Source organism: Schistocerca gregaria, chromosome 1 (assembly GCF_023897955.1).
Source record: "Schistocerca gregaria isolate iqSchGreg1 chromosome 1, iqSchGreg1.2, whole genome shotgun sequence".
NCBI lineage: Eukaryota > Metazoa > Arthropoda > Insecta > Orthoptera > Acrididae > Schistocerca > Schistocerca gregaria.
The window spans coordinates 718,891,651-718,905,161 of NC_064920.1; the positions used below are offsets into that span (position 1 = coordinate 718,891,651).

A 13,511-nucleotide genomic window follows, 5' to 3' on the forward strand; every position below is an offset into this window, starting at 1 on the left:
AGCACAATGCACCTAATATGAAAAAGTATGTTTTTGGGGGTGTCCAGATACTTTTGATCACGTAGTGTATTAAATGTTTTACCCTGAGCACCACCTATAAAAAAGTTATCAATCAGTGATCTACTATTTTCCTTCACACAAGTTGGAAAAGTTACTACTGAAGTTAAATTGAAATGTCCAAATAATAATTCTAGTTAAGTTTTTCTCTCTGTGTCATTTAAAAAATCTACATAGATATCTCCACAAACTAATAACTGTTTCTTTGTGTCTGACAGGTAGCTAACTAACGCTTCTAGATTTTTCATAAGTAGCTAAAAGTTTCCGAAGGGTATCTATAGACTGATAAAATTATCAGAGAAGTATTCTGCAGTAACAACTCACAAGCATATGCTTCTACGTTCTGATCAACACAAAAACTATTTGTTTCCATATTTTTGTGTTCAACTTTTACATGTTTGTGACTACTTTCTTTTTTATGTAAAAACTACATGAAAATGATGCAAGTGTGTATGCCTGATATTTAACTTCTCCATCAATGTGGTTAAGTGTTGTTCAGAGAGGCACAGAACATCTATCACTTTAGAATTTCTTTACATCTTAAAGGCATACAATAAGCTTGTCTATCTTGTTTTTCTAATTCTTCCTAGAGGGCACAGATCTTTCTTCCCTGTTTCATAAATTTCTTATCTAGACAACATATCTGAAACTCCATAGGAGAGTTCAATCTACCACTATTTTAGCTTCCCCACTACACTCACTCATGAAACACGAGCCTACGGTCCTGACATGTTTTTCCTGTACCAGTTAAGGTACAGCAATATCCACTTTGTCACACGTTGCTCTACTCCTATAGTGAAGTAAAAAGAACCCAGTTAAACTGTAATAAAGTAATAATCAGTAAAAACTTATCTTTTGGTGCGTTTTGCAACTAACTTCCAGGCAGCAGACAGACGTAGACTGACCTGATCAAAGTTTGTTGAATATAAAGTGAGTAAAAACTATAAAAGTAAATATTTTCTAACAACACTCTTAAACCGACATCATCAGGAAATTATGTAAAGTGTTGTAATGGATACAAAACAATACCTAACAATTAGCTTTTAAACACACCACCGATTTTGACTTAACATAGATTTTAAACCACAGAAGAAACAAAGTTAATGAAAACTTCATAAAGCACAATATTTGTAACAACAATATCACATAGAAACACTCTGGAAATTAGGGAGAGGACTGCACTGTATTCAAAACAACCTTCGCCAAATCCTAAAAAAAAAAAAAAAAGCAGACCCCATACTAGACAGGAAAAGAAAATGGCATAGGCACAGTTCCTTAACAGCAGTTATGGTGAAGGAAGACGTACTATTAAGGCATATCACTGTCAAGATGAGTTAACCTTCACTGACTTGTTGGCAGACCTGTAAGCTCCTAATGCCAAAACTTTGACATAAGGACTGCCTGTCCCCAGAGAACAATGATGATGCAAAAGTACTATATCAGCAATGACCAGAACGAAATGACTACCAAAAACAGAAATTCCAGTAACTGTGTTCCTATAGGAATTTGTGTGACGAATGTACAAATTAACACCAAGGAGACTTTCTGTGAGTTCAGAGTTTGTAACATGACGCCTCATTGAGTGGCAAATGTTTAAAAGTTGAACAAGGAGTAATCCATGGAAAAGAGCAAGGGCAAGATAAGACTGTGCAGGAGAGTTCAGATCATTCATAGCCTGAGAGAGAGGCGTGTGGTACACATTGATATTATTTTTTGTTTGGAATGTGACAGGAGGCAGGACACATCAAAACCGCTACTGTTTAGAAAAGGATAGCATTGCTCAGTGTCAGTCACATGAGCTGTTATGGTTGCTGCTTCTGAATTGCTGCGTTTTCCAGGTGATCACCAACCTCGGGAGGTGGAATCCTTTGCTTCCCTCAAGTTTTATCCTGCTGTAGGTAGGGACTGAACCACACTCTATTGCTTACAGAACTTGTAATCCCATATAATTTGTGCCTTTAGGGTTGCATCAGCCCATCTGTGTGTGTGGATGGATGAACTGAACTCGTTAGCATAAATTCTCCAGTACTAAAGTAATTCTAAAACTTAACATGTCAATAGTAGTTTGTTATATTATGTTTACTGATGTAACATTTCGATACCCAAAGTGTGGACAGAAGCATTGCAAACTTGGTAATAATCTCACTTGGAGTCAACAACGAGAACAGTAAAGAACGACTCTTGGAAGTGTGTCTTACTGTATATTGCCCTGCCCATTTTTTGAACTCTTGCCTTAATCCATTACCTTCTTGTACAGTGAAACAAAGTGAGAAAAAATGAGCAATAAGATTACTATGTAAACTAAACAAATGGCTGAATGTTTTACATTTACTCAATGGTTTTTGTTATTAGTAGTAGTAAAGTTTCAGGTGAATGATTATCTAAATAACTGCAATATCTTCCAATCTGATATAAAACGAGAAAGTGAGAATCTATGTAAATACAAAGAAAAGATAAGAATACACTTTTTATGTTCTATTCTTACTAATTATCTGATCACTTAACTTCAAGAACTGAGGATTAATTTTATCTGCATGACAAGAAACTGTGGCAGACAAATGTATATTGTTTGTGGTGGCCATTTACAAATGCAGTAGGAAAGTTCCAGCTGAAAGTGTTTTAGGAGTAAAGGACACCACTGGCTGAATAGTAGAAACGTTGAGTCGTCAGTAGGCCCAAACAAAGCACAATGAAAGTTTTGCTAGCTTTTGGAAGAAGTCCTTTGATGAGCTAGCTCAGATTGTATGTACACACACACACACACACACACACACACACACACACACACACACACAGTGTACCCACATTGTGGGTTCAGCAGGTGGACTGTGGAGGGGAAGCATGAGGTTTTGGAACAGCTCAGAGGGAGGCTGCAGGTGTGTAGGCTGGAAATGTACTAGAGTAGTTTAGGTGAGTCACACGAAGATCATCATCATAATCTATATCTAGACTTAACAAACCACTGTGAAGTACATGGCAGAGGGTACATACCAATGTACAAGTTATTAGGATTTATTCCTGTTCCATTCACATATGGAGCGCAGGAAGAATGAGTGTTAGAGTGCCTGTATGCATGCTGTAATTACTCTAATCTTATCCTCATGATCACTGATTCCTGGAGATGTTATTCAAAGCCAGTTCTTCAAACTTTGTTAGTAACACTTTCTTGGGATAGTTTAGGACTATCTTAGTCTGCCAGTTCAGTCCTTTCAACGTATCAGTGACACTCTCCTATGAATCAAACAAACCTGAACCATTCTTGCTGCCCTTCTCTGTATACATTCAATATCTCCTGTTAATCGTATGTGGTGTGGATCCCATGCACTTGAGCAATATTCTAGAACTGGTCGTCTGAGTGATTTGAAAGTAGTCTCTTTTGTAGACTGATTGCACTTCCCCAGTATTCTACCAATAAATCGAAGTCTACCTTTTGCCTTACCCATGACTGAACCTGTGTGATCATTTCAGTTTATATCCCTCTGTGTTACACCCAGGTATATGTATGATTTTGTTGATTCCACCAGTGACACATTGATATTATAGTTGTAGGATACTACTTTTTGTATGTGAAGTGCAACATTTTACATTTCTAAACATTTAAAACAAGTTGCCAGTCATTGCACCACTTTCAAATTTTATCAAGATCTGATTGAATATTTATGCACCTTCTTGCAGACAGTACTTCGTTTCAGATAACTGCATCATCTGCAAAAAGTCTGTGTTTACTATTAGTATTCTGTGCAAGGTCATTAACATACAACATGAACAGTAAGGATCCCAACACCCTTGCCTGTAGCACACCTGAAATTATTTTTACATCTGATGATGACTTCCATCCAAGATAACATGCTGTATCCTCACTACCAAAAAGTCCTCAGTTCAGTTATAAATTTCACCTACATGACTGCCTAGATCCAAAGCTTTCAGTGTGCCATGTGTGAAAAGTGAGAGTTGGGTTTCATATGAATGATTTTCAAGGAATCCATGCTGGTTTTCATGGAGGAAGTCATTCTCTTAGAGGTACCTCATAATGTTGGAGCTCAGAACATGTTCTGAGATTCTACAACAAATCAAAGTTAAGGATATTATATAGTAGTTTGTTGTCAATTCTACTACCCTTCTTGTAGATGGGTGTAACCTATGTTTTTCTCCAAGGACTGGGCATAGTTTCTTCATCTACAGTACTTTACTGTTACATGAGGGGGGGGGGCTATCTCAGCCACAAGTTCAGTATAGAACCTAACAGGGATCTAACAATTTCAGCTGCTTTTCAACACCACTCACACTAGTACTGATTTCACACACTTTTTGGTGGCACGAGAATTAAATTTGGGCAGTGCTCCTGGGTTTTCCTTTGTAAAGGAATCATAGTTTAGCATTCAGCTTTTGCTTTGCTACCATCAATTTCAGTTCCTGTCTCGTTCGCTAGGGAGTGGACAGTAACTTTTGTTACACTGACAGCGTTACATATGACCACAATTTCTTGACTTTTGTGACAGATCATGTGACAATATTTTGCTACAATAGTCATTGAAGGTTTCACACATTGCTCTCCTGACAGCCAGGCACGTTTTATTCATCATTTCTGTCTATAGCCCTGTGCTTTGTTTTACACCTGCAGTAATCACTGTTTCTTTAGAAGTTTCTTTACAGTGGCTGTAGAGCATGGGGCAGTCCCTCCCATTATGAACTGTTGTACTGGGTACATATCTATGATAATATAAAGGTGTGGACTGTGAGAAGATGACAGGATGGAGGAAGCAGAAATTGTCAGATAGAACATGTGGAGACAGTGAGTCAGCGGAGATTGAGGCGAGGAGGATAATTGGACTGATAGATGTTCTTTAAGAATTACACTCATTTATGTATTTAGTAGATGATATGTTGGAGAGAGATCCTGATGGTGTTGTGATTGAACTTTAGCGTCTTGTGCTTAGCAGTGTATTGTGCCACTGGGTGGCCAACTTTGTTCTTAGTTAGTTAGGCAGTGGCCATACATTCTGGTGGACAACTGGTTGGTAGCTATAGCTGTATAAAATGCAAAATCTTTTCCACTCCATTGTGTGGCTGGTACAGCATCTGTTACGAATTATGTTATTTCACATAAAATGCTGTGTAGTTACTGCAGTAGAAGTGTTGTTTGATATGTCTGCTACCACAGGGAGCCCCTCCCTCTAATGGAATGAGTTAAGCCTTATGACAGGAATGGAGTAAATTGTGTTGGATGGGTGCATTGGGTAGGTTTTACTCCTGGGTCTTCCACAGGGATATGAACCCTGTGGCAGGGGGTTGGGAATAGGAGTGGATAATGGATGTTCTTGGATGTTATGTTGCTTGGATGGGCAATGGAATACTACTTTAGGAGGGATGGCAAGTATCTGGGGGTACAATGTCCATAGTTTTACAAACATATAGGTAATCAAAACTGTAAAGAAGGCTATGGTTTGGTTGCTCCACTCTGGGGTGGTGTCGGTTGTCGAGGGTACCCCTTTGCAGTTGATTCTTGGGGGTGATGGGAGAATTAGAGGTGTGTTAGGATAAGACATGGTAAATGTGTTTGTCAACTAGGTTTGGGGGGTAGTGCCTGTCTGTAAAGGCCATTGTGAAACCTTTGGCATACTGGGCAGGGGATTTCTTATCACTACAGATATGCCGTCTGTGGATGGCCAGGCTGTACAGAAGCAAGTTTTTTAGTGTTGAAATGGTGATAGCTTTCAAAATGCGGATCTATTGGTGGTTAGTGGGTTGAATGTGGCGAGAGGTGTGAATGGAGCCATTTGAGGGGCGGAGAAACAGAAACAAATCTGCAGAAGCCATGGACACATGCATGGCACCCTCCTACGCCAACCCCTCAATGGACTATCTAGAGAAAACGTTGCTAGCCTCCCAAAGCCACTTTTTTGGTTTCATTGATATGATCTTCATGATAATGGACCCAGGGCAAGACACAGTATCCTCATTTCATCACAACCTCAACACTTTATCTCCCATCTATTTCACCCTTGTCTTCTTCAAACCAATGTGCCACCTTTCTGGATGATGACCTCCACTTCTCAGAGGGTTCCATCCACTAACGGTACCTGCATTTTGACAGCTGTCATTCCTTCCACACCAGAAAATCGTTCCCATACAGCCAGGCCATCTATGGATGGAATAGCTACAGTGATGAGAATGCCTATAACTGATACACTGAAAGCCTCATGGAGGCATTCACAGGCAGGCATAACCCCCTCACTCAAACCTGGAAATGACAGATCCCTCCTAAATTGGTATTCAATCACCCACTCAATCTACAAAAAATCCTAGTCCATCCCTAAGCCAATCCCAACCCCTAGCCACAGGGGTCATATACCTTTATAAGACACAGGTGCAAGACCTGCCCAATTCACCCACCCAAACATACTACCCCACTCCGGTCAACAGATCTATCCTATCCCATCATAGGCACGACCATCTGTGAAAGCAGCTGTGTCATATACTAGCTCTGCTGCAATCACTGTACAATATTTTATGCAGACATGACCATCAACCATCAACAGCTGTTCACCAGACTGAATGCTCACTGCCAATCTGTGGCCAAGAGCAAAGTTGATCATCCAGTGGTGCAATACGCTGCTGAGCACAACATGCACGCGTTCAATGGCCATTTCACAACCCATGCTTCTGGATCTTTTCCTGTGGTACCAGCTTTTCTAAACTGCATATACAGCAGTTATCCTTAACACACATTGAAGTCCTGTAATCCTTCTGGCCTCAATCTCCGCTAACCCGCTGTTCCCATCTCGTCTGCCCCAACAGTTTCCTATTCCTCTATCCTGTCACCCACTTCCAATCCACACAATCCACATCCTCCTCTTCATGTGCTACACTTCAACATCTCCAGTACTTGTATGCAGCACGCCTAACCTGTGCACCTGCCACTGCTCCCTCCTATATTCCTAGTCCATACACCTGCTGCCTCTCTCTGCAGAGTAATAACATTTGATTCTTAAGTATTTTTCAAAGTTAGCTTCTGTAGTTTTTAGTCCTGGAATTTATACCATGTTTTATTACTAAGCTTCGAAGCCATGTAATACATGGATTTTCAAACAAGCTACATCTGTGACAAGGCAACATGTTGTCTGACCAATGTCTTGTTTCATAAGCCTGTGTAAAAGAATTTCCTTGAAAGAATTGTTTTCTTTTTTGTCATCAAGGCAAGGCTTTTCGATATTGGATTGAATAATAGTGTATGATCTGCACTCATCATCTTTGTGATTGTTTTTTTTTTTTTTTTCTATAGCTTGAACAAGCGAATGGGTTGCATTTCCTACACCCCCAAAAATTGTGCCCTATCTGACAACTGATATAAAATATGCATGATGAAAACAATTTTTTTAACATCTACATCAGTTACTTTGTTTAGAACTCTCACTGCAGAAACAAAACTAACTTCACTAAGCAATCCAAATAATCAGTGTGTGATAAGCTTTTGTTTATAGTAAGTGCTTTGATCAGTTACTTGCCCTCATAATTTGACTGATTTTTTATATATAAAATCACCAGTTTGTTTGGTCCTGAAGTGTACAGTTTGTGATTTTTTTTTTTAAGATTCATTTTCATAGTCTTGTTATTTATACAATTTCAGATATCTTGAATAGTTTTTTATTTTTTAATTCTGTCCTTTGTTGTTTTTTACAGCAAACTACTGCTGCTGAGTTGTCTGTCTACAGTAAATAAGAGCCAGTTGCTGTATAGTTTCATGAATTTGTCATTAAAGAATGTGCAGTATGCCAAGTCTTGAGCACCCAACAAAATTGTTGGGCATTTTAAATGTCTGATGTGTCGAAGTTAATCATTAGCAGTGTATCACTTCATGCATTTCTCTTGCTTGCAGCTTACTGAACAACCCATTTGAAGAACAAATAGCATTCCAGGCAGCATTGAAGGAGTATGTTGGAAGCATTGATCCAACATATGCAAAGGAAGTTGATGATTTTTTTGTTGCATTTGAAGGCAGTTTTGGCAGCAAGCATGTGACACCACGAACACTACTTAGCCGGTTCCTTGGTAATTTGGTGTGTGTTGAAGGCATTGTGACAAAATGTAAGACATATTTATATAAAAAATATTAATTGTAATAATTTTTAAGATGTGGCTAAATGATTTCTCCATAAGGATAAGATTATTTTACTTTTAGCCATCATGATTACTATATGTAAAGGAATGATAATGGTTTTCCCATGTTGTTTAATTCCTGCAGTATAAAAGTTTAAAGCCTGTAGCCCTATACATAAACTGTAACAAATAACAAGGCAGGTACCATGTTGTTGGCTAGCAGATGTGTTAGCAGACACATTACTCTGAGCTGGCTGGAGTATATCTTGATTTTGATGTAAAATTACATTGTGAAACATAGCGTTGTTCTTTGTCACATTGGCAATTTACAGTAGGTGCTGGACTTGGCTGGCATGATCAGTACTATTTCAGAATTCTCTCGGCCTTATTCAGCAGATAGGTTTATATAACTATTATTTAACAGGTGTTAGACGTGCATGTGTGATCATGGCTGGGTCATCAGAGCAGTGTTGTTGGCATGGTTCTGTTGTGGCCAAAAGTGTGTAGTGGTCAGGAATACATTGAAACATCCAGTAAAAGTAGCAATGACAATGGAGTTGTTTGAGATGATTGTCAAGATTTGAAAAACTGTAAAGTTGTAGTGGTAGGGGTATCAGTAAGATGTATGATCCAGCTGTTTTGGGAATTGTCGAAGCAAAGGCAGTTCTGATATTTAAGTTTGCCACAAATGTCAAATGACTATAATGTGCATATATGATGAGTGTGTGGCGTTACTTTGGACCTGACAGTGATGGTTGTGGAGAGCCATGTCGTGGAGATTGGTGCCTTGTCACTCGTGCAGTGTTGACAGTGAGAGAAACAGCGAAAACTGTCACATAAATTTTATTAATACACTATAGTTGCCATCATATGTGTCTCATAAATGACCTGATGGGCATAAAGGTATACATTGTTATTGTAGGTATTTATTCTCTTAAAAGATGTGTTTGACAATGGTGTTACAGTAAGTATTATTTAACTGCAAAGCTGATCCGTTTGTGATACAGTGTGCTGGTTGTTAAGATTGAGAGAATAAATTGAGGTATTTTAGGAGGTCAAGTCCCCGGCCCTCATTGTGACCACAGTTCTTGGAAATATTGTCAGGTGTCAGACCAGACAGGTTGGTGGAGGTTTTTGCATTCCACGAAGGCCATCTGTCTGATTTGTGAAGTTCTTTATAATGGATGGAGGCATTCGGGCTCTCGGGAGAATATATGATCTTTTTATCTGCATTTTGCAGATAAAGATAGGAAAATGAAAAACTGAGAAGGGCTTTTTGTGCGGCACGGATTAAGAAAGTGTTAAACACATATTAATTATGTATATAGGAAAACTGGAGTGTTGGAAGAACCTGTGTTAAAATGCCACTTAGTTAACGTCTGTATTCAACACTTTTTTTTCCCAGCACTGCTGGTTTGTTTTTTCTGAATTGCTTTTAGGGCAATGATTTACTGTTCTTTGCCTATGTTTTATAGGGGAACTCTGTTGTTTTCGGATCAGCTCTGAACATTTATCCTTTTACTAATAGAACATACAACTAACAGTGGTCTGCTGTGCTCATGATTGTTGGTATGAGCAAATTGTACCCCTTAAATTACTGGTTATATTTTAATCATTACTCTGTTGGCAGTGTTGTGCACAGTACTTGGGAGTGCAGACAATTTTCAAGCTGTTAGCTATTTATAGAACTATTTGACTCCAGCATATGGGCTGTGATGCTGTTAACAATGTGTGTAATGCCTTCAGATTTTCCTCTTCATATTTTACGTATGAAATCATGTTAAATCATTCACCTGTGAGATTAAGCTTTGATGTGACTGTTGTCTGAATTCATTCTTTTCCCGTGTGTGGGTTGTTTTCCCATCATCTGTGCTGAGTGTACAGAATTGAATCATAATTCTTGTTGTTTTAGGTTCGCTGGTCCGACCTAAAGTTGTTCGGAGTGTGCATTATTGCCCAGTTACAAAAAAGACCTTGGAAAGAAGGTATACTGACCTGACGTCTTTCGATGCATTTCCGTCAAGTGCTGTTTATCCGACAAAGGTGAAGACAATTTAAAAATGAGAATAGAAATTAGTACATGGCATGCTATATATGAGTGTGCACATTTGTGATTTATAAATGAGTTAGTGACAGTGGGCCTCATGCATAACATGTGACTTATCTTGTATTGGCTATAAGATTAGTTAAAATGTTGTCTATGCAACTTACTAAGTTAACCCTTGGGTAGGTGTGCTGTTTTTTTATAATATGAGCAGGCACATTGCATGCTTTGTACTTAGCTTAAGAAAAGCTGACTTTAGGTTATCAAGGTAAACATGTTTGACCAGAGTCACATGTTAATCTTAGTTTAATCAAACAATATAAAATAAACTTATGTTATATGGGCTAACTCACAGTTTTATTAGGCAGTATTAAACTAAACTTCCATTATATCATCCTGTTGCCACTAACAAATGTTACCCCGTAGTAATGACTCACTCGAAGCAGTAAACGATGCAATTGCATTAGATCCCAGCCTACCGCTTATTCGAGTGCTAATTATTTTGTAGACACATGTCTCATTGTGAAATTGCGCTATCTTGGAATCTGGTTCATTTTCTTGCACAAATTGATTTTTTCCTCACCTAGCTTACTGTTTATTTTACTGATGCTCAATTGGACATATAAGAGCATAGCGTATCACAGTGTCAGCAATAATGAAGGAATAGGTGCAGGCTCACAATTGTGAAACAACAATGGAATGCTACAAGACAGTATTATTTGTGGTTGGTACACCTTATACATACCCCCCCCCCCCCCCCCCTCCAAGAGAGGGTTAAGCAAGTGATTTTATGTGCAAGATAATTAATCCTCCAATGATACCATGGGGAAATGTGGCACACAAGGTAGTGTGAAGTCTTTGTGAACCCCACCCAGTTGCAGTGTGTGAAATATTTTGTGGGAGTATGGTGACATGTTTAGGAAAGAATAAACTAATAATATAACAATTATGAATGTTAGGGTACTCAGGGGTGCAAACTTGTATTCATACATACTTTTCTGAAATTAAGTTCAAAGCCATCCCAAACAGGAAACGCAGCATGAAACAAATTAAGGGGCAGAAGTACAGCACGAAAAAGATATTAAAATCAGATGAATATGTGGATACCATGTGGGTTATTCCTTCGTTGGCGCAAAAGACAAAAAATCTCAACCATTGTGTCAGCTATAAACAGTGAAAATAAGTCCACATCAGTGACAGCAACTGTAGCATCTCTTTTAGCTCCAGGGAGATGGATAATAATGTTCCTAAGAGATACTCTGGCATGCTGTTGGGACACTAGTTTTATCTGTCTAAATAGTTTTTTGGTCTTTCCCCAAACCGAAAGTTCTACAGTCATCAACAGAAGATGATAAAGGCTAAGTTGGTGGAAAATTTTCTTGGGGTGAGGTTTCATTCTCACAAAGGACATCGAATTGCTCCTCTTCGTAATTGTCATGAATTTCGATGCTGTCTTCTATTTCACTGAAACACTCCTCACTATCATCACTATTACACAGTTGTTCTTGTTGCCACCTCTGCAGCTCTTGTAGACTATCTTCATCCTAATAAAAGTTTGCCATTTTTCTACAAAAGAAAGAAGTCAATCAGAAGAGGAAACACTCATGCAGTAACAAGTCAAACACCTAAAAAACAAAAAACAAAAATACATTTTCCTCAGTGCAGTTCCCATGTTCCTACTATAAAGAGCTCTTCCGTACAAAGTACTGTGGGGTACATACTGACCCCACAATGGCCTTGTATCTAATTATTTAGAAACAACTGTGTGTACTTGTCCTGGTCAGCAACACTCAAAATTTTTTATGTTTATAATGTTCACATATTCTGCAATATTTGATGTTTGTATGAATGGCAGCCTCCCCCCATGAACCATGGACCTTGCCGTTGGTTGGGGGGCTTGCGTGCCTCAGCGATACAGTAGGTGCAACCACAACAGAGAGGTATCTGTTGAGAGGCCAGACAAACATGTCATTCCTGAAGAGGGGCAGCAGCCTTTTCAGTAGTTGCAAGGGCAACAGTCTGGATGATTGACTGATCTGGCCTTGTAACAATAACCAAAACGGCCTTGCTTTGCTGGTACTGCGAACGGCTGAAAGCAAGGGGGAACTACTGCCCTAATTTTTCCCGAGGCTATGCAGTTTTACTGTATGGTTAAATGATGATGGCGTCCTCTTGGGTAAAATATTCCAGAGGTAAAATAGTCCCCCATTCGGATCTCTGGGCGGGGACTACTCAAAAGGATGTCGTTATCAGGAGAAAGAAAGCTGGCGTTCTACGGATTGGAGCGTGGAATGTCAGATGACTTAATTGGGCAGGTAGATTAGAAAATTTAAAAAGGGAAATGGATAGGTTAAAGTTATAGTGGGAATTAGTGAAGTTCGGTGACAGGAGGAACTAAACTTCTGGTCAGGTGATTACAGGGTTATAAACACAAAATCAAATAGGGGTAATGCGGGAGTAGGTTTAATAATGAATAGGAAAATAGGAATGCGGGTAAGCTACTACAAACAGCATAGTGAATGCATTATTGTGGCAAAGATAGATACAAAGCCCGCACCTACTACAGTAGTGCAAGTTCATATGCCAACTAGCTCTGCAGATGACGAAATTGAAGAAATGTATGATGAAATAAAAGAAATTATTCAGATAGTGAAGGGAGATGAAAATTTAATAGTCATGGGAGACTGGAATTTTGTAGTAGGAAAAGGGAGATAAGGAAAAGTAGTAGGTGAATATGGATTGTGGCGAAGAAACGAAAGAGGAAGCCGCCTGGTAGAACTTTGCACAGAGCACAACTTAATCATAGCTAACACTTGGTTTAAGAATCCTGAAAGAAGGTTGTATACATGGAAGAACCCTGGAGATACTGACAGGTTTCAGATAGATTACATAATGGTAAGACAGAGATTTAGGGACCAGGTTTTAAATTGTAAGACATTTCCAGGGGCAGATGTGGACTCTGACCACAATCTATTGGTTATCACCTCTAGATTAAAACTGAAGAAACTGCAAAAAGGTGGAAATTTAAGGAGATGGGACCTGGATAAACTGAAAGACCCACAGGTTGTACAGAGTTTCAGGGAGAGTGTAAGGGAACAATTGACAGGAATGGGGGAAAGAAATACAGTAGAAGAAGAATGGGTAGCTTTGAGGGTTGAAGTAGTGAAGGCAGCAGAGAATCAAGTACGTAAAAAGACGAGGGCTATTAGAAATCCTTGGGTAACAAAAGAAATATTGAATTTAATTGATGAAAGGTGAAAATATAAAAATGCAGTAAATGAAGCAGGCAAAAGGAAATACAAACGTCTCAAAA

The 13,511-nt window shown here is 38.9% G+C and overlaps 1 protein-coding gene across 1 annotated transcript in view; it reads left to right on the forward strand.

The window, feature by feature from the left end:
• The window catches only part of LOC126266613 (zygotic DNA replication licensing factor mcm3), a 110,103-nt gene that overhangs the window by 10,790 nt on the left and 85,802 nt on the right, over positions 1-13,511 (forward strand). The window contains exons 3-4 of the mRNA XM_049970958.1: positions 7,934-8,142; positions 10,067-10,197. Coding sequence (XP_049826915.1) covers positions 7,934-8,142; positions 10,067-10,197 — 340 coding nt within the window. The remainder of the gene's footprint in view (positions 1-7,933; positions 8,143-10,066; positions 10,198-13,511) is intronic.